The 20,245-nt window shown below is 64.9% G+C and overlaps 2 protein-coding genes across 7 annotated transcripts in view; one reads left to right on the forward strand and one right to left on the reverse strand.

Annotated features, from left to right (window-relative positions):
• Positions 1 to 9,981, reverse strand: ARMC6 (armadillo repeat containing 6). 2 transcript variants are annotated; one of them, XM_062179203.1, is made up of 8 exons: positions 9,898 to 9,981; positions 7,164 to 7,328; positions 6,523 to 6,605; positions 5,158 to 5,731; positions 3,595 to 3,740; positions 2,177 to 2,308; positions 1,752 to 1,889; positions 1 to 878 (listed from the first exon to the last, which is right to left on the reverse strand). In XM_062179203.1, the coding sequence occupies exons 2-8, from the start codon at positions 7,282 to 7,284 to the stop codon at positions 666 to 668; spliced, it is 1,407 nt and encodes a 468-aa protein (XP_062035187.1). In that variant the 5' UTR covers positions 7,285 to 7,328; positions 9,898 to 9,981; the 3' UTR covers positions 1 to 665. The 2 variants fall into 2 exon arrangements, with proteins under 2 accessions (XP_062035187.1, XP_062035186.1); XM_062179202.1 differs by lacking the exon at positions 9,898 to 9,981 and adding an exon at positions 9,641 to 9,711.
• SUGP2 (SURP and G-patch domain containing 2) overlaps positions 9,752 to 20,245 on the forward strand; it is a 26,108-nt gene continuing 15,614 nt past the window's right edge. For 3 of the 5 annotated variants that reach the window (XM_062179197.1, XM_062179200.1, XM_062179201.1), the window contains exons 1-4: positions 9,752 to 9,915; positions 10,668 to 10,801; positions 15,637 to 17,172; positions 18,847 to 18,967. In XM_062179197.1, coding sequence (XP_062035181.1) covers positions 10,681 to 10,801; positions 15,637 to 17,172; positions 18,847 to 18,967 — 1,778 coding nt within the window. In that variant the 5' untranslated portion in view covers positions 9,752 to 9,915; positions 10,668 to 10,680. Of the gene's footprint in view, positions 9,916 to 10,041; positions 10,162 to 10,667; positions 10,802 to 15,636; positions 17,173 to 18,846; positions 18,968 to 20,245 lie in introns of those variants that run through there. The other 2 variants (XM_062179199.1, XM_062179198.1) reach the window with 2 other exon arrangements.

Below are 20,245 nucleotides of genomic sequence, written 5' to 3' on the forward strand. Positions count from 1 at the left end.
TTTTTTTTTTCCTTTAAGATTTATTTATTTATTTGAGGCAGAGTTACAGAGAGAGGGAGGTCTTCCATCCACTGATTCAATCCCCAAATGGCCTCAATGGCCAGAGCTGGGCTGATCAGAAGCCAGGAGCCAGGAGCTTCCTCTGGGTCTCCCACGCAGGTGCAGGGGCCCAAGGACTTGGGCCATCTTCTACTGCTTTCCCAGGCCATAGCAGAGAGCTGGATCGGAAGAGGAGCAGCCGGGACTAGAACCAGCGCCCTATGCGATGCCGCTCTGCAGGCGGAGGCTTAGCCCCCTACGCCACGGCATCCGCCCCTTCCCATGCCCAGACCCCAGACACAGATGAGCCTGCTCCCTGCCTCCTGGCCAGCAGAGCGAGGCGTCTGAGACCCATCTTACAGATGAGGACAGTGGGGAGCAGCGGCCTGGAGTCGTGGGAACAGGTGCCAGAATGCCAGCCCGGCTCTGAGACTGGGCAGGGGGCAGCGGGGCGGCCCCCTGTCCGCAGGAGATGAGAAGGGCGGGGGGGGGGGTGCGGGGGGATGCCGGCCCAGGGGCTGCTGCCAGCCGGAGACGCCCCCACAGAGCCAGATTCCTTCCAGAAACATCTCGCTGCAGGGGTGGGGCAGGGGGTGGACTTGGGGGAGCAGCAGGACCCGCCCCGGTCACGGCGCCAGGTTGCCCTTCTGGCCGGTCCACAGCTCCCGCAGCTGCACGTGGCAGCCCAGGTCCCGCAGGGCGGCCTTGGCCACGTCCTCGCAGTCCCGGTGGGCCGCCCGGGCCTGGGCGATGAGCGTCTCGGCCCCCAGCTCCAGGATGGGCTTGGAGAAGGCCTGGCTGCGGGCCACCAGGTTGCGGATCAGCATGCAGGCTTGTTTCTGGGGGAGACAGTGGCAGCGCGCGCTGAGGGCGGCCCACTCTGACCCCGGGATCCTCACCCCGGCCTCTCAGGGGCCCCGGGAGGTGGAGCCCACGGCCTCATCTCCCAGCAGGGAAACGCCTGGGACTGACCCGGGGGCAGGGGTGTGGGGCTCTCGGGAGCCCAAGGTCCCTGCAGGCTGGCGCTGAGCTGGGCAAGGCCGTGGGAGGAGGGGAGTTGTGTGACGGTCACCCCTCGGTACCCTCTGGGGACGGGTCCAGGACCCCCCACGGACACCCGAGTCCACAGACGCTCAGGTCCCCTCCGAGGGCCCGTGTGCACCTGCGGCCAATCCACGGCACCTCACACCACGTGGGCACACTGCACGGGTGGGGAACCCTGCCGAGGACGGGTCTGTAGGTGGGGGCATCGCTGGGCCAGGGCTCAGGCGCCATCTGGGATGCCTGCACCCCGTATCGGAGGGCCTGGGTCGGAACCCTGGCCCCACTCCCGATTCCAGTTTCCTGGGAGGCAGCGGTGAGTCTTCAAGTAGCTGGGTGCCTGTCACTCACGCGGGAGACCCGGATTGGGCTCCCCGCTCTGGGCTTCCGCTCAGCCCGGTTCTAGCTCTTGTGGGCATCTGGGGAGTGACACAATGGGTGGAAGATCTCTCTCTCTCTCAAATAAAACGAAAATAAGCAGATAAAAATTAACCACATATATAAAGACGGGAGGTTAGATGCAGGCAGCTCCGGGCGGGTTCTGCCCATTTTACGGGTGGGAAGGGAGGAGACCCCAGGGGGCTCGGGCCAGGGTGGGACTGCACCCTGCTCCCTGCCTGCGCCCCTCACCTCCCCCCCACCCCCCATTGCAAGCCACGCCCCCCACGCACCTGTACGCCGGCCTCCTGTGGGTGCGCCTTCATGGCCCGCAGCGCCGCCAGGGCCCCGCCGCCCTCCACGATGACCCGGCTGTTCTCCGGCTTGCGCAGGGCCAGCACACACAGGGCCGCGCAGCTCTGCTCACACACCTGCGGGGCCGGTCACGGCATGGCTGGGACCCCGCCTCCTCCCAGCACCCCGCGGCCCCCCTCGGCGGGTCCCCTGGCGGTGGCAGGGTGACGAGCACCCGCCCCGGTCGGATTCCCGGGGTGCCGGCAATGACCTCCGGGGGCCCGAGGTCACGCCCACGCTGGGTCAGCACGAGAGCCAGTGGCCCTGGCCCTGCCTGAGGACAGGAGAAAGGGCCCCCTGCGGGTGCGGGAGTGGGCGGGACCCCAGGCAGCGCCCCACCCTGCAGGCCCCCCGAGGCAGGTACCTGGGGGCTGGCCAGGTGCCGGGTCATGGCAGCCACGATGGACGCGGTGCCGCCGGCGCGCACGATGGCGTCCTTTACGTCGTCATTGCCCGCGATGGCCCGCAGGGCGCTCAGCGCGTGCTTCACCAGATCCTGCACGGGAGGCCGAGGGTGGTCAGCCCGGGGCAGGCCCCTTCCCCGGGAACCGTGCACTGGGGGGGCTTTGCGGCCTGAGGCCCAAGGGCAGCCTCTGACCGCGGAGCTGGAGGGGAGGCCGAGGGAGGTGGGCGCCGGGGTTCTGTGTCATTTGGGGCAGCCTGACTCCCTGCCCCGGGATGTATGGACCCCTGGCACTAACCGTCTTGAGCCGAGAACCGCCCACCCGCAGCCCCAGCCCACGACTGTCCCAGAAACAAGCAAGACGTCACCGGCCGGGCTCAGGGCTGCCAGAGGCCAGGCACCCCTGGGGGCTTTCCTGTGGCCGCACCCACGGAGAGGCTGCGCATTCGCAGGAGTGAGGAGTGGGCGTTAGCGCAGCAGTTAAGAGGCCACGGCCCACCTCGGGGTACCTGGGTTCAATTCCTGGCTCCGGCTCCTGACTCCATCCTGGGGGGCAGCTGTGATGGCCCAAGTACTCGGGCTCCTGCCTCCCGTGTGGGAGCCTGTGTTCTGGCTCCCGGCTTTGGCCCGGCCCAGTCCTGTGGGCATTAGGGGGTGAACCAGCAGACGGAAGCGCCGTCTTTATCTGTCTCTCTCTCTGCCTCCCAAAGAAATGAATAAGATTTTAGAAGATAAGAGGGGCGGTGTTTGGCTCTGCAGTTAGGTGGCCACGTGGGGCGCCTGCATCCCACACTGGAGTGCTGGTGCAAGTCCCAGCTACTCTGCTTGCGATCACTCGGGGCACAGCAGGGGTGGCCCAAGGGCTCGGGTCCCTGGGTTCCTGGCTGCAGTGGGCATTTGGGGAGTGAACCAGTGGATGGGAGATCTGTCTGTCTCTCTGCCTTTCAAATAAAATGAAAATAAATACGGACAAAACCTGAGAAATCAAACAGAGCAAGGAAGGATGGGCGGGGGGCCCTGCCCTGTCCTAGGCCTGGGGTCCTGAGGGCTGGGGCTTCGCCCAAGTATCACAAGGCAGGGTTTGGCCTGGCCCCGGCCAACAGGTCTCACACGGGTCCTTCCAGTCCCACAAGAAAACACACAGGTTCGGGGGCTGGGGGGAGGGGTGGGGAGGGGGAGGGGTGGGGGAGGGGCTTGTTTCCTGCTACTGTTCGCTGCCCCTGTGAGCTCCGGGTCACTTGCACTCGGCTTCCAGTGTCAGCACCCAGAGCCGGCTAGCTTGGCCCGTGCTTGGCCTGCTGGCCGGGACTAGGGGGGCGTGAGCGGGGAGGGGGTGGCCAGGGGACCCGTGCACCCCGCGCCGGCTCCAGGGGCCCCACCTGGTGGTCGCTGCCGTCGGCCAGCAGCGTCACCAGCATGGCGAGGCCCCCGAGGTCCACAATCTCCTGGCAGAATTCGTTGCGCACGGCCAGGCGCGACAGGGTGCTGCAGAGCTCGCTCAGGACGCCGGGGTCGTCGGGGAACGCTGCGGGGGACACGGGGGTCATGGCTGGGACCCCGGGACCCGACGCCAGCGGGCACAGGGCAAAGACCCCAGGGACCCCCAGGGGCCACTGAGGGCTTCCTGGGCCTCTGGTGCCCCCTGTTGGCTGCCAAGAGAGGTGGGAGAGCATCCGCCTCCACCCAACCCCACCAAATGCATTCCAGACCAGCAGAGGGGAAGAAACCACGATGGTGCCAAAAACAATACTGATGCTAATACTAATAATCTGTGGGGCTGGTGTCGTGGCCCAGGGGGTGAAGCTGCTGCCCACGACACTGGCGTCCCATAGGAGCGTCAGCTCCAGTCCCGGCTGCTCCACTTCCGATCCAGCTCCCCGCCAATGCATCTGGGAAGGCAGTGGACGATGGCCCCAGTGCTTGGGCCCCTGCCACCCACAGGGAGACCCGGATGGAGCTCCTGGCTCCTGGCTTTGGCCTGGCCCAGCCCTGGCCGTTGCAACCATTTGGGGAGCAAACCCAGTGGATGGAAGATGTTATCGCTCTCTCTTCCTCTCTCTTACTGTAATTCTGCCTCTCAAACAAATAAGCAAAATCTCTTTATTTATGCTGCTGATATAAAGCCAGGAGCCAGGAGCTTCTTCTGGCTCTCCCATGTGCGTGCAGGGGCCCAAGCAGTGGGCCATCCTCCACTGCTTTCCCAGGCCATAGCAGAGAGCTGGATCGGAAGAGGAGCAGCTGGGACTCGAACCGGTGCTCACATGGGATGCTGGCGCTGCAGGCAGAGGCTTAAACTACTACGCACAGCGCTGGTCCCAATAAATAAATTTTTAAACCTCCCTCCCTCCACCTACGCACACAGCCCTCGTCCTGCCCCGGGGGCCTGGCGGACTGTGCGGCCACGGAGAGTCAGCAGAGGGGCAGGAACCCCTTCCAGCGCCTCTGGAGGCCCGGGGGGACGCTGAGGAGGGTCGGCGTCTCTGGCACATAGAGCTGGAATCGCACACAGGGGCCTGGCCCTGGAGGCAGGGCCACGGGGCGGCCAGGGGAGGGGAGCTCCCTCTTCTAGTGCGTTGTGCGTGCTGGACCTTGGTCAGGCCTTTTCGCTTGGGCGCAGTGGATGAGCAGGGTGGGGGAGGGGGTGGGGACAGGCTTTAGGGCCCAAAGGTCAACAGGGTGACCGCCCGTGGCCAGATCGGCGTGAGAATTCATGACCAAGAAAGATGGCAAGTGTGGGCCTCCCTGGGACCCTGCCGTGCCGAGGGCCTCAGGGCCCCCACTCCTCTTATCTCCCGCTGGGGGGCTCCCTGTGCTCCACCCTGGGCCAGCGTGGGCGGACACGGCGGGCGGCCCCAGAGCCTGGCACACGGGTCTCTCCGCCAGGGCTGCCGTGTGCCGGGCTACGGTGGGTCTCGGCTGGCTCCCGCCAGCCCCGCTCCTACCTTTGGCGGCCTCGATGAGCACCTTCAAGCCTCCGTGCTCCTGCACGATCATCCTGGCGTGGTCGTGGGCGCGGCCGAAGGGCACACGGATGTCGTCGTCCAAGGTCACGGCACGCAGGGCCCAGCAGGCCTCCCTGACCACGCCGGCGTGGCCGCCGTGCCGGGCGATGGCCCCGGTGAGCAGGGGCAGCACGCCGGCCTTCACCAGGCCCTGCCGGTTCTGCTCATGCTTCAGGCAGGCGTGGCGCACGCAGCGGATCCCCGAGCAGGTGGGGTCGGCCGCGTCGGCATTCTGGGCCAGCGTGGCCACCAGCAGCTGCAGGCCCTGGGTGTCCAGGAGGTCAGGCTGGCCATCCGTCAGGGCCGAGAGGGCGTTGAGGGCCGGGAGCAGGAGGTTTGCGTCGCCGGCCGCAGCCAGCTTGCAGGCGGCAAGGACGGTGGGGTAGGCGCCCTTCTGGGCTGCCAGGAAGCGGCTGCCCTTGTGTTGCTTGCACTGATCGCAAAACTGGCTGAGGTGGGCGGCCACCTCCAGTGGGCGGGAGCAGCTCAGAGACTCCCGCAGGTCGTCCAGGGCCTGGGACACACGGGAGAGACCTCAGCATCAGCTCAGCTTGGAGAAGCCCAGGGTCCCAGCAACAGCGCCAGCACTCCGTGGGGTCCCCCTCCCTGGGACCTGGGCCTGCAGCAGAAGAAGTGGCGGGGGGGGGGGGAGTTCCAGCTGTTTCTCACACCCTGTACTTTAAGGAGCCTTGAACTTCAGACATCGGCTTAGCTGTAAGGAACTCCGGCAACCCCATCAACAACCTGACTTCAAAACCGGCAGCCGGGGCAGGCGCTTGGCACAGCCTGGGATGCCTGCGTCCCCTGTCAGCGCCAGGGTTTCTGTCTCAGCTCCTTTGCTTCTAATTCAACTTCCTGCCACCCGGGAGGCGGCTCAGGTAACTGGATCCCTACCACCCACGTGGGAGACCTGGGCGGCCTCCCGGCTCCCGGATTCTGTCCGGCCAGCACTGGGGGGAATGAACCAGCATGGAAGATGTGTCTGTCTCTGTCTCCCTCTGCCTCTCAAATAAGACGAAAACAAGTGTTAATTTTTCAAGAAGTGCCGGCCTTACTGTGACCTCCTGACGGCCGCCCATCTCTCTCTGGGAGGCACAGGCTCCTCTGTGGCGCCCTTGACCCTGGCTCCCGGCACTGGCTCAACCAGGAGCGCACCGCCGGCCCCGCCTCAGGGCACGTGTGGCCTGCAGAGCCCAGCGGCCCCCAAGAGGCTGTGAGGCCCCTGGACGTGGACTCAGGGGCCCCTGCTGCAAAGCCGGGCAGGGGGCACCTGGGCCCCGCCCCCAGACCGTGCCCGGGACTCACCCTCAGGACTTCGTGGGTGGGCTCCTGGAGTCCGTCTGCAGACAGCTTCGGTGCCACCTTCACGATGTTGCTCAGGTCCACCCCTGTGGGGAGGGCGAGGGGCGGAGTCCATCCAGGGGACAGCTCCTCCGTCCCTCCTGCTGGCACCACCCCCTGGTGGCCAGGCCGCCAATCACAACGCGGAGGCCCCACCGGTGGGCCAGGCCGCCAATCACAGCCGCCGGCCACCTAGCGATAGCAGTGGGCGGGTCGTCTGCCTGGGGGGGCAGAGAGGAGACCCCCCCAGAGCCCAGCACGCCCACCTGGCTGCATCCCTGCTCCCCGGGGCAGCCCCCACTGCATCCACACGTCCACACCGCTCTGTGCCCTGAGGCTGACCGCTGAGGCTGGACCGCCCCCCTCCCCGTGCCCTCCAGCTTGGGACTGGCTCACACGACGGGGAGCTGGGCTCAAAGTTGGGGGCAGGAGGAGGGAGGGTGGGGTGCTCACTCCCAGCTCCCCGCCTCTCCCTGAGGGCAAGCCCTGCCCGCTGTTGAGCCCTGGGGGGTCTCTGTGGTGGCCGGCAGGGTCCCCGACCACTGCCCACCGGGCACCAGGGGGGCGGGGCAGAGCAGGATGGGGCCTCCCACAGCACCGCCCACCTTGGGATTCAAACTGCTCCACGGCCTCCTTCAGCGCCTCCTCGGGCCCCATGGCAAACTCCTCGATGTTCTCGCGCACGGCGGCGTCGAAGGTCTCCTGGCTGATGCACCTGGAGGCCATGGTCGCCGGCGAGGATGCTGGCGCTGCCGCCGGCCACTCGAGAGCTGAGAAGTCGGGGCGAGTGGGAGCCTCAGCGTGGCAGGGGCGGGGCCTGGCCGCTACCCGGGGAGCCCCTGTGGGGGCGGAGTCTCAGGAAAGGGTGACGCCCCAACACCCCTTAGGGTCTCAAAGTGCAGACAGGGGCAGGTGCTTGGGGCGTGGTAGAGACGCGGCTCGCGACGCCCTCTGCAGCTCTGTGTCCTATCTGGCTCCCTGATAACGCTCGGGGGTGGGGGGGTGGGGGGGAGGCAGCAGTGACAGTCCAAGTCCTTGGGTCCCTTGCACCCACGTGGAGAGGCCCAAGGACCTGGGCCATCTTCTGCTTTCCCAGGCCATAGCAGAGAGCTGGATAGGAAGTGGAGCAGCAGGGACTCGAACCGGTGCCCCTATGGGATGCCGACACTGCAGGCAACGGCTTTACCCACTGTGCCACAGAGCCGGGCCCCATAAAACTTTCAAAAAGAGGTGGTTTGGAGGGGAGGGGGGAGCATCACTCTGTTACGTAAGAGGTTAGAAATTAGCCCACGGCCGGCGCCACGGCTCACTAGGCTAATCCTCTGCCTTGCGGCGCCGGCACACCGGGTTCTAGTCCCGGTCGGGGCACCGATCCTGTCCCGGTTGCCCCTCTTCCAGGCCAGCTCTCTGCTGTGGCCAGGGAGTGCAGTGGAGGATGGCCCAAGTGCTTGGGCCCTGCACCCCATGGGAGACCAGGAGAAGCACCTGGCTCCTGCCTTCGGATCAGCGCTGTGCGCAGGACGCAGCGCGCCTACCGCGGCGGCCATTGGAGGGTGAACCAATGGCAAAAGGAAGACCTTTCTCTCTGTCTCTCTCTCACTGTCCACTCTGCCTGTCAAAAATAAAAAACAATTTAAAAAAATTAAAAAATAATTAAAAAAAAAGAAATTAGCCCACGCGTACCAGAGGGGCCTGAGTTGAACATCACCTCGGAAGCAGCACAGGATTCTACACTTCCAAGTCCTGCCCAGGTGGTCTCAGCGCCCCCCAAGGAAAGCTTCCCAGAATCCTCTCTCCCCAGCACCAAATGGGCTACAGCCTTCCTCCGGGGCCGGCGCCCTAGGGGAGGCTCCCCTGCCTGGTGCCAGTCCGACAGCGCCGAGCAGTGAACCCTGGGGAGGAGTCTCCCCCAGTTCACACTCAGCCTCCGTCCTGGAGGCGGGGGAGGGGAAGAATGGGACCCCTTTCCCTTACAAGCCCCACGCTCAGCTCTCGGCTCTCGGCTGAGCCGGCCGCCCGGTGTACGCGCTACACGTAACCGCGTGACCTTGCGTCCCCGGTCTGGGCGCCTGGGCACCCTGTCTCCGAGCCTGCCCCACCCGCTCTGCCTTGCTCCCACCACCCACCTCCGCTGACATCTCCTGGGCGGGGAAACCGCCTGCCCTGCTGTCTGCTCCAGACTTAGCCAAGCTAAGGGCTGCAAAGGATCCCCCAGGTCAGAGGGGAAGGAAGTCAGGATTCCCGGTTTCCAGGTAAAGGGGACCCCAGGGTGGTGGCACCCGGGGCCACGGTGAGGACGCTGTTCCCGCCGGCTCGCAGGGGAGCGTCCTCACGCCTGCCCCCCACCCCCACTCCATCCAGCCCAGTGCCACCGGTGCGGCTCGCGCCAGCCCTCCCGGCTGCCGGTCACTCAGCCCGCGCCCAGGTTCTTTGGCCTCAGCCCCCTGGCCCCATGCACCTCCCTCCGATGCAGCTCCCTGCTAATGCACACCCCGGGGAAGCCAGCTGGGCCGCTGCCAGCCACGTGGGAGACCTGGATGGAGCTCCTGGCTCCTGGTTTTGGCCTGGCAAAGTCCCGGCCGTCGTGGCCATTTAAGGAGCAAATCAGAAATGGAAGAGCTCTCTCTGTATCTGTCTGTGTCGCTCTGCCTTTCAGATAAATAATAATTAAACTTTAAAAAGCCCGCGGTGGTTAAAGCTGACCCCGTTATCCTATCTCATCCATTATTATTATTATTATTATTAATTATTACTAGGGCGACATCAACCATTCACTTATTTGCCTTGTACAGCCTCACCTCCTTGCACCCACTGCCTAGCACCGGGCCCGACAAGCAGGCGGCGCTCGGTACAGAGGTATTGAATGAATGGGGAAAAAAAAGATGCATGGGAAAAAAAAAAAAAAAAAAGCAAAGGCCAGGGACACGGGGCATTTTGTCCCCCAGAGGCTTCTGTAAGATTTTTTTCTTTTTTCCGTTTTCCAAAACCAAGTCCCTAAAGGTCGCGCCAGCCACTAGCCCGACTCCGCGGCGCCCACCGCCCCCTCCGCGCGCGACGGGGCTCGGCGGCCGCTGCGTCTCACCCGGTCCTCGCCGCCACGTGGGGAGCAGGTGCGGCTCGCGGCTGTCACCGGCGCCGCCGCCTCTGGCCCCTCCCGGCCGCCGTACGCGCGCAGGTGCGCAGGCGCAGTGGCGCCGCCTCGGCTGGGCGCCCCTCAGCCCCCCGCCCCGGGCCAGCTCCCGGGATAACCAGAGGTGACCACGAGCACTGGGCGAGCGAAGAAAGCCACCTAGAGCGCGTCGGCGGCGTCTCTGCCGTTTTTTTTCCCAGACCGCTCACCGTGGTCGTCGGCCCCGGGTAAGCGAAATCTTTCGCCTGGGGAGCGTCCGCCCCGAAGAAGCGGGCAGCGCGCCTGCGCAAGAGGGCCCGGCGGCCGCGGCCTGCGCCTGCGCACAAGGGCTCGGCGGCGGCCTGCGCCTGCGCGGCGCGGCGCTGCGGAGACCGTTGGCTCATTTGCATGTCCCCGCCTCGCGGGGCGGTGGCGGCGGCGGGTGAGGGACCCGAGGCGGCGGCGGGGGCGGCTCCGCGCGCGGTGGTCTCGGGGTGAGGCCCGGCCCCGGCGCGGTGGGTGGGTGGCTCCCGGGCGCGGGGCGCGGGTGCTCGGGCTCGGTCTTGGCGGGGGCTGCGATGGCCGCCGCGGCCCGGCCGGGTAGGCCTGGGGAGTGGGGGGCGGCGGGCTCGGGGGGGGGGGCCGGGCGCCCCTTTTTTTTTCTTCGCCCCCGAAAGCCCGGAGGAGGCGGGTCGCGCCCGAAGGGGTTCCCCGGGCCCCTGGTTCATTCATTCCGCCTGCGCGCGGGGCCGTGTAACGGCGGCCTGGCCGGGGCCCGCCCCCTGCCCCGCTCAGCGGCCCATTGCACGGATAGGGAGAACCGAGGCGCCCGGGGTCGTATCTGTGAGGGCCACCCCCCCGGTGAGCCCCGCCCGCCAGCACACACCTGCGGCCCCCCCCCCCGGAGCAGGGATTAGTGTCCCCTGGGGATTAGGTGGGAGAGCGAGCCCCCCCAGCCGGAGTGGTCCTCACCCTGTCTCCCCCCCCCCCATCTCGCCAGAGCGCAGAACAACATGACAGCGAGGCGGATTACACAGGAGACGCTCGGTGCTGTGCTGCAAGAAAAAGCGACCCGGTATCACGCGGACGCCGGCGCCGAGGCCGTGGGCGAAGCTCTGGGGTTTAAGCCGCAAGGTAAACCGGAGCGGCCGGGAGAGCGGGGCGCTCCCGGCTGGGTTCTCGGGGCCTGGATCGCCGCCTGTCGGTTGTTCGTTAGGTAACTTGGATGCCCCCGAGAGGCAGAGATGGCCATCGGCTGGTTCAGCCCCGAAATGCCCACGGCGGCCGGGGCTGGGCCAGGCGGGAGCCGGGACTCCATCCGGGTCTCCCGCGTGGGCGGCAGGGGCTCAAGGACTGGAGCGTCACCTGCTGCCCCCCCCCCCCCAAGTGCGCAGGGAGCTGGGGTGAGAAACCGAGCCGGGACTTGACCCCAGGCGCTCCGGCGTGGGGTGCGGGCCGCAGGCATCCCGGGAGACAGACGCCCATGCCTGTGCCCTAATTTTCTTATTCACGGAGAGATCAGGTTCCCTCCGGGCACACCTGCCACTCAGATCCTCCTGCAAAGGGCAGCGTCGGTGGCGCCGGGAGCCCCTCCCCTCCAGGAAGGACAGGTTCTGGACTCAGTCTCCCGGTGCTGGCGCGGGTGCGTCGGGCTCTGTCGCCCCCCCCCCCAGGTGGTAGCGCCAGCCGCCCCAGGCTCCCCAGCCGGCCGCGGACTGTGCGCGCCAGACAGGGAGGTGCTGGGCGTGGGGGGAGGCGGCTGTGGGCCCTGCCCGAAAGCATCGCCTTTGGGAGGTCAGCCACACGGTGCCCGCGGGGTCCAGCCCCTCGTGCCCGCCCTGGGCCTCACATCCTGGGTCGCCGCCCTGCCTGGGGAGTTCCCTCCGGCCCCAGGACTCAGGTTCACAGGTGCCTTCCCCGGGGAGCCTCAGCTGGCCTGGAGGAGGGCGTGGGCCCCGCCCTGGGGGGGGCAGCTCTGCACCCTCTCCCAGCTGAGCCAGCGCAGCGTGGCGGGGTGGGGCTGGGAGCACAGAGAGGGGCAGAAGACGTCTGAGGGGCGGGGCTTCCGCACTGCTCAGGTGGGGGCCGTTGTTTGAGTGGTGCGTGCTGCGTCAGCGCGCCTCGCAGCCTCACGGAGGAGCCGGTGCGGTGGCTCAGCGGGTCCAGCCGCCGCTTGGGAAGCCTGCGTCCCGTGGCAGCACCGGTTCTAGCCGCAGCCGCTCGGCTTCTCACCCAGCTGCCTGCTGATGGGCTGGGAAAGCGGTGGGACGCTGCCGCCCATAGAGGAGACCAGGGTGGAGCTCCAGGCTCCTGGCCCAGCCGCAGCTGTCAAAGCCATTTGGAGAGGGAACCAGTGGGTGGAAGACTGTCTCAATCTCTCCCCCTCCACCGCTTTCAAATACAAAATCTTATTTTAAAAATGCATGGAGAAATGAAGTTACAAAGATGCTTTTTTTTTTGTACTCAAAACCTTTGGCGTCCATGCTGTTTTTCCATAGTATGCATTCTGTACAAAATTTATTTATTTGAAAGAGTTACAGAGAGAGAGAGAGAGAGAGAGGTGTCTTCCATCCACTGGTTCACTCCCCAGATGGCTACAAGCCAGAGCTGAGCTGATCCGAAGCCAGGAGTTTCCTCTGGGTCTCCCATGCGGGTGCAGGGCCCAAGGACCTGGGCCATCCTCCACTGCTTTCCCAGGCCACAGCAGAGAGCTGGACTGGAAGTGGAGCAGCCGGGACTCCAGCTGTCACCCACACGGGATGCCAGCCCCTGTAATACACATTTTCCATGAACTTATGGAAGACTCTGTACATGGGTTTCAGTTAATTTGTACTAAAATCAACATTTTTATTCCATTTTCCATTGACTGTTCTCAAAGTACCCTTCTATATGGAGACTGAAATCTTGGTTTATCTTTTCCTAGAGAGGAAAGCACCAATGTTTTCAGTTACCTCAAGAATCCTAGCAGGAGGCTGGGTGGTTCTGGAATGTTCTTTGTCACAAAGCGCTCTCCACGTCCCAGCTCTGTGCCAGACTTTCCCTCCTCCTGGTAAACCAGGGCGCTGGGGGTTCCCTGTGCAGAATCCGCTCGGGCTCCCCGCCTCCTGCGCGCGTGCCCTCGTCACGCCGTCACACCGCGCTCACTCCCGTCCCTCTCCGCTTGCCGCCTCCTGCCATGGCCGCGCGTTAGAGTCCTCTAAGGGCCCTTGGAAATCCTGACCTCGGGCAGGCCTCGCCCGCCTGGGGATGCAGGTGCCCTGGGGTCTTCTCTCGCCTCTTTGCCTCTTGCCCTCTGACCTCTGGACTCTGGCGCCTCGCACCGGGCCAGTGCCGCGCGATCCGTTCCTGCCGTGGCTCCCCCCGCGCAGCCTGTCTGTGGGTGGCGCTTCGTCTGCTGCATTTGTCTCACCAGGCACTGGTGCCGACGCGTTGGGTCTGTTGCCTGGCAGTTCCGGGAGAGTCCTCCCGGCCGTGACACCTGTGTGCAGAGCAGCGCCTGCCGCCCGGGCCGCGCCGCGCCTGCAGGCGCCCAGGGTGCCTGTGGACAGGTGCACTTGGCCTTGCGCGAGGCCTGGCTTCCCCGGCACCTCCCTGCCCCTTTCCAGTGGAGTTTTTACCAGGCCGCAGATTGTTATTTGGAAGTGGGAAAGTGAGGCCCCACGGGAGAAGTCTCACAGAGCCCTGCTGTCCCTGTGCGTCCGTGGTCCACGCCTGTGCCTGGCCCCTGGGAGTTCGTTCACACACGAGGCCGGTGCCGTCACGGGGGCAGTGCGTGACGCGGTGCGGGGTGAGCACTGTGCTGTGGGTGTCTCCTCGCCCTGTGAACGGCAGAGCGCCCACAACCTTAGTGTTTGTCTTGACCTCTGAGAAGCAGAGAGACAGGAAGCGCTCCCACGCGCTGCCCACCTCCCTAAATGCCCACGGGGGCCAGGGCCTGGCCGGGAACCCAATCTAGGTCTGCCACGTGGGTGACAGGCCTACGACAGGTCTGAGGGCCCACCACGTGTGTGGCCTGCCCGCGGTGACACGTCACTCTGCACGGCTGTCCGTTTCCCACGTTCGTCTGGGGGACAGAAGCAGCCACTGCCCGGTTCCCAGCGTGGCCTCTCTCCAGGTGGCTGTGGAGCCTGACTGCTCCTGAGAGCGGGGGCTTGGCCCCTTTGAGCCGGCTGTGGGTCGGCTGGGGTGAGTGGTGTCAGGGCCCCTGCCTCCTGGTGGCGCTGGGCACCAGCAGTTCCCCAGAGAGCCAGTGCGGGCTGCCGTGTGCTGTGGGACAGGACTGCGGTCCTGTGGAATGCTCCAGTCGCAGGTAAGAAGTCCAGCCTATTTGAGGCCCAGACACCTTCCCCTAGGCCTGCAGAGGGGTTGTAAACCCAGGTGGCTCTAGGGCTGTGGGGGGGGGGGTGACGACAGCCAGCTGGCAGGGCCACCCCTCCCTCCCTCCCTCCCTCCCGGGGCAGCTGCTGGCCCTGTGCTCACAGGGATTTTTTTTTTTTTTTTTAATTTTTTGGGGAGACAGTCACAAAGAGAGAGAGAGAGAGAGAGAGAGATAGACCTTCCATCCTCTGGTTCACTCCCCAAATGGCTGGAGTTGGGCCAGTCAGGAGCCAGGAGCTTCTCCTGGGTCTCCCACGCAGGTGCAGGGCCCAAGCACTTGGGCCATCATCCACTGCTTTCCCAGGCCATAAACAGAGAGCTGGACCAGAAGTGGAGCAGCCAGGACACAAGGCACCTATCTGGAATGCCAGCACCGCAGCTGGAGGCTTAGCCTGCTATGCTACAGCACCAGCCTGTTGTTTTTTGTTTTTTAAAGATTTATTTATTTGAAAGGAGAGTCACAGAGAGAGAGAGAGAGATCTTCCATATGGTAGTTCATTCCCCAAATGGCTCCAACAGCTGGGGCAGGCCAGGCTGGAGCCAGGAGCCAAGAACAACTTCTGGGTCTCCCCCGTGGATGGCAGGGACCCAAATACTTGGGCCGTTAGCAGGGAGCTGGGTGGGAAGTGGAGCAGCTGGGACTTGAACTGGCACCCATGTGGGACGCCGGCGCTGCAGGTGGCAGCTTTACGCGCTCTGCCACCGCCGGCCCCCATCCGTGGGTTCACTACCCAGAATAGCTGCCGTGGCTCGGATTGAGCCGGGAACTCAATCCAGGTCTTCCATGGGGCTGGCAGTTACTGGGCCATCACTGGTGTCCCCTGCGCGCACACGAGCAGGGAGCTAGAGTCAGGAGCAGGGCCAGGCATTCTCGAGTGGAACACAGGCATCTCACCCGGCGTCTAGTTTTCGGGGCTAAATTGCCACCTGCCCCCCTCCCCAGTATAAATCTCTGGGTTAGATCACACCCAGCACAATGCGAGTGCTGTGCACGCCCTTGTCCTGTGTGTGTGATCTGTGTAAGGGCCAGTTCTGTGCACTCCTGTCCACGGCTGGTTCTGTCCGGGGTGCCTGTACGGAGCCCAGATGAGCGCAGGGTACCGAGGGCCAGCTGTGCTCAGTGGTCCGGGTGTTGAGATGTCCCATACAGGTTCTTGCTTTTTTAAGGATTTGTGTATTCATTTGAATGAGAGAGGGAGAGACAGAGACCTTCCATCCACTGTTCGCTCCCCTGATGGCCACAGTGGGCCAGGCTAAAGCCAGGAGCTGCATCCAGGTCTCCCACGAGGGTGTCAGGGGCCCAAGCACTTGGGCCATCTTCCGCTGCTTCTCCCAGATCATTAGCAGGGAGCTGGATGGGAAGTGGAGCAGCCGGGAAACGAACACAGATGGCAGCGTCACAGGCAGTGGTTTAACCCGTAGACCACCATGCTGGTGTTCCCCCTCCCCCCATATATGTTTGAAATCTGGGCAAGCTAGGAGCACCCAGTAGGAACTTGGAGCGCTCGGCGTGTCCAGCTGTCCCACGGCCGGTCGGTCGCGGCCTCTGCTCTAAGGTGCTTCGGTGTTTCTCTGCGGGTCCTGTGTTTCAGATCTCCTGAGGGCGGTGCCGAGATCCAGAGCTGAGATGTTCGAGGAGGTTCACGGCGACAGCCGCTGCGCCCTTGGCGGCTTCCTGGCACACTCCCGAGACCCGGGGAGAGGCGGTGTGTTCCCGGGGCCTGCCTTCAGGGCCACCAACCCCTCCAGCGCTGAGGACAGCTACTTCCGCAAAGAGTGTGGCCGGGACCTGGAGCTGCCTCACCCCGACTCCCAGGACCAGGTGTTCGGCCCCCAGAAGCTGGGGACTTTGCGCGTTCAGGACTGGAAGTTGGCACTCCAAGGCTCCTGGGAGCAGCACCTGGGCCACCTGGTCGCTCAGCAGGCGTCCTGGCCGCAGGAGTCTGGCTGCGGGCCCTCCCGGGGCTTGGGGAGCTTCGGCTCCTCCCGGGTGCTGGACAAGGACCGCCCCGGGGAGGCCGGCACGCAGGCCAGGGGCCGAGCGCTGAGCCTCGTTGACCAGGAAGGTGCCCTCCTAGGAAAAGGGGAGACTCCGGGCCTGCTCACAGCCCAGGGGGGCGTCGGGAAGCTTGTCGGCCTGAGAAACGTGAGCGCAAAAAAAGTGCCCGCTATGAACCGGGGTACCCCCAAAACTCAGGGCACGGACCAAAGCCAGAAAAGCAGCCCCAGTCCTGAGGTGACCCTGGGCACGAGCCCGGCGGCCGGAGACGTGCAGTTCCCCGCCCAGAAGATCCCTCTGGGGCTCGACCTGAAGAACGTCCGGCTGTCCCGGAGGAAGACGGGCTTCGACCTCATAGATAAGGCCGACGTGTTCTCACGATTCGGGATAGAAATAATCAAGTGGGCAGGCTTCCACACCATCAAGGACGACGTGAAGTTTTCCCAGCTTTTCCAGACCCTCTTTGAACTCGAAACCGAAACCTGTGCTAAAATGCTCGCCTCCTTCAAATGCTCCCTCCGACCAGAGCACAGAGATTTTTGCTTTTTTACTATCAAATTTTTAAAGCACTCCGCCTTGAAGACGCCCCGAGTCGACAATGAGTTTTTAAACATGCTTTTAGACAAAGGTGCTGTGAAGACCAAAAATTGCTTCTTTGAAATCATAAAGCCGTTCGACAAGTACATCATGAGGCTGCAGGACCGGCTGCTGAAGAGCGTCACACCCCTGCTCATGGCCTGCAACGCCTACGAGCTGAGCGTCAAGATGAAGACCCTCACCAGCCCCCTGGACCTGGCCGTGGCCCTGGAGACCACCAACTCCCTGTGCCGCAAGTCCCTGGCCCTGCTCGGCCAGACCTTCTCCCTGGCCTCGTCTTTCCGGCAGGAGAAGATCCTGGAAGCCGTCGGCCTGCAGGACATAGCGCCCTCCCCTGCTGCGTTTCCAAACTTCGAGGACTCCACGCTGTTCGGGCGCGAGTACATAGAGCACCTGAAGGCCTGGCTGGTGACCAGCGGCTGCCCACTCCGGGTCAAGAGAACCCTGCCGGCGCCCGCACGAGAGGAGGACAAAGCAACGGTCCCCGTGGCGCCTGAAGCGGAGGCCGCGGCTCCGGGCGCTCCGAGCCACGGTAAGGGCGCCTGCGGACACGTCTGGCGCCGGGGGTTGGTTGGGTTTCCACATTCTGGGTGATGGCTCCTGTTAAAAATGAGATTTGTACACGCGTCCTTTAGCCAACCAGAAAGAAGCCCGTGGCCAGTGCCGAGCTGGGGTTGGTTCCTGGTCCCACCCTCTCAGATGCCCCAGGCCCTTCTGTAGAATGGAGCCGGGCACCCGGCGTCCCCCTGTGGACTGGCAGTCCCCTCCTGACGCAGGGGAAGCTGCCGGGCGTGCTACGTCGCGCCCCTCAGGGTCTCTGCCCTGGGTCCTCCCACCGCCCTTTGCCTCTGGAGAGTTTTCACCCGCTGTGGGAAGCAGAGTGACAGGCGCAGAGCCCCTGCGTACGGAGAGCTGGCTGTGCCCACCCGTGCTCGCCTGTGAGCCTGTCAGGACTCGGCAGAGACCCTTGGACGTCCTGGGATCGCGGGCGCCCCTGGGAGTTGGGCAGAGCCGGAGCCTCGCATGTGCTTGTGGGCAGTTTTACCTGCACTCCGAGGGGGTTGTACCTGCCGTGCGCGGGTCACAGCCCCCGTCTGAGGTGTCCCTGGGCCCCCAGGGGCAGAAAACAAAACCTGCACTTCCTGTCCTGCGGTAATGGGACTCCCAGGGAGGCCTCAGCCCGGCCTGAGCTCTGCGGCGGGACCGGCAGGGAGCAGCCGGCTCACTTCAGGCCACACAGGCCCTTTCCTGGTTGGGCTGACGGTCCTTAGCTCCCTTAGGTACAGCAAACACCAGCAGTCGGCGTGCTGGCCGGCTGGGGCTGGCACGGCCACGGCCAAGCAGGAGTGGAAACCCCTGGCTGGCGGGTTTCCCCACCCACCCAGCAGCCCCCAGTGGACACGCTCAGCCCAGACCTCCTCCCAGCCAGGGCGGCACGTGGTCCCCACCTTCTCTCCCCCTGCTGTGGCCAGGAAGGAAGCACTGCCCCGCCTCCCCATGCCCCTGTGCTCTCGGCCTCTGCCGTACCCGCCCGGGCGGGAGCTCCAGTTTGCCCCTGACTTTGGCGGCTCCTCCGCTGCCCTCAGGGAGCCCCACAGGTGTCGGGCGCTGTCCAGGCCTCACCACGGGCAGGCAGCCACACCTGCTCCCTGACAGGGACCTGCCAGAAGCAAGACCCTGCTCCCCGCCCTTGAGAAGGTCGCCGTGGAGTCAGTGTGACAGCAGCACGGCCGGCGCTGTGCACGGGGGAGATGGCGCCCCCTCCCCGTGTTGGCGGCGCCCCCTTTTCCCAAGAGTTTGTGAGGGACTCTGGTATCTGTCTTGTCTCCCTCCTTTACACCAAAAATCATAACCTAGATACCTCTTTACATGGTCCACACCTCGGTGGCTTTCTGTAGCTGTGTTCTGCGCTCCCAACGTGGGAGACAGCGGGACATTGCCGGTGCCCTGTTTCTCCCAGGCTGTCTCCATCCGTGGTCCTGTGCCGTCTTCGGGACCTCGTGACTGTCGCCCCCTGTGGCTGTCGTGTTCTCCTTGGGGAGGCTGCTCCGCGGATTTGCTTTCTGCCGTGACTACCCTGTTCCTCTTTCCAGTGCTGGTCTTCGAACGAGGGTCAGGCTGCTCACGCCTGCGGAGGCCGGGGCCACGCCCCAGCACGCGGCACAGCGGGGCACCACGCTCAGACCAGCCGTTCTGTGTGTTGCAGCCGTCCCCCAGCGAGCGGGTCACGAGGTGGTGGGCACCATTGACCAGCTCGTCACGCGCATTGTCGAGGGCAGCCTGTCTCCCAAGGAGAGCGCCGTGCTGAAGGAGGACCCTGCCTACTGGTAGGTCTCGCCACCCCTCCTGGGGCGTGCGCTTGTGTGGCGGGGTCGAGAGCCGAGGGAGAGATGTGTGTTTCGAGTCCCGGTGTCGCCCAGCGGGAAAGGCGTGAGGGCGCGTGAGCCCCCCTGGGCTCAGCAGCCCAGCTCTGCCGCAGGCCTGCCTCGGAGCCCTGTCCCGTCTGAGTGCAGCGCGCGGCCCTGCCATGAGAGGTGCCTGCTGGGAGCGCGCAGTGGGCCACGTCGCCGCAGTCGCGGGCATTAGCGAGGTCTTGCTGCTGGGGCCGACTGCGCTCACTCTGGGGTGTCTGTCCGCTTGGCTCGGGGTTCTGGAGGCTGACAGGTCCAAGGGCATGGTGCCGGCCGGGCCTCGTGCTGCCGAAAGCAGGACATGTGGGCCGGGGAGGGGCGGGGGCGGCCTTCTGCAGTGGCCCCTGAGCGCCAGCACCCAGCACTCACAGCCCAGCAGGCGTGCTCCTCTTGCCCGACTGCCCCTTCTGGGAATAGAACGATGCTCTAGAATCGGGGGAAAATGTGTGTATCGGAGAGGCAGAGAGCAGGCGCCGCCCAGGTCGTTCCCCGAGTACCTGCCGTGGCCGTGGCCGTGGCTCCCCCATAGTTAACAGGGCCTCCTGGAGCCCCCATTGCTGCCTCCCAGGGTGTGCATTGGCAGGGGTGCGGCCAGGAGCCAGAGCCAGGTGTTGAACCCGGGCCCCCTGACAGGGCACGCGGGAGTCCTAGCCAGCAGGTGAGGGCCTGCGCTGAGCTGCCCTGGGTTTTAACTTGTAAAGGTAGAATGTGGCTGTGTAAGCGTCGAAGGTAAAAGGCAGAGGTGCGGCCGTCAGGGTTCTCCCTGTGCCCCGCAGGTCCTTTCCGGCTGTCCCCTAGCCCACCCCTCCCGGGGCTGTGCCCTCCTCCTCCCTGCTTGTGGTGGGTGCCAGGAGGCCCTGTCTTCCCATGCTGGCCGGCAGAGCGGTGAGCAATGTCTGCCTTATAATTCTGTCTACGTGTCTGGCACTCTGCAGGTGTTAGGTGAACAACGGTCTCGCTTGGTCTGTGCGGTCTCACTTGGTCTGTGAAAGGCAGAGTGACGATCTTCCGTCCACGGGTTCACCCCCCAAACAGCTGCAGCAGTCAAGGCTGGGCCAGATCAAAGCCGGGAGCTTCTCCTGGGTCTCCCGCAGGGCAGCAGTGACCCAAGCGCTCGGGCCATCTCCCAGTGCCTTCCCAGGGACGTTAGCAGGGAACAGGACTGGAAGCGGAGCAGCCGGGACTGGAACCAGT

Source organism: Lepus europaeus, chromosome 20, assembly GCF_033115175.1.
Source record: "Lepus europaeus isolate LE1 chromosome 20, mLepTim1.pri, whole genome shotgun sequence".
Lineage (NCBI taxonomy): Eukaryota > Metazoa > Chordata > Mammalia > Lagomorpha > Leporidae > Lepus > Lepus europaeus.

Bases quoted from the DNA above. Each gene is read 5' to 3' on its own strand.
- ARMC6 (XM_062179203.1), bottom strand. From the start codon at position 7,284: ATGGCCTCCAGGTGCATCAGCCAGGAGACCTTCGACGCCGCCGTGCGC. The intron at 6,606-7,163 runs GTGGGCGGTGCT...CCCTCCCCACAG, and splicing joins GGAGCAGTTTGAATCCCAAG to GGGTGGACCTGAGCAACATC. The intron at 3,741-5,157 runs GTAGGAGCGGGG...TGTCCCCCGCAG, and splicing joins GCTCATCGAGGCCGCCAAAG to CGTTCCCCGACGACCCCGGC.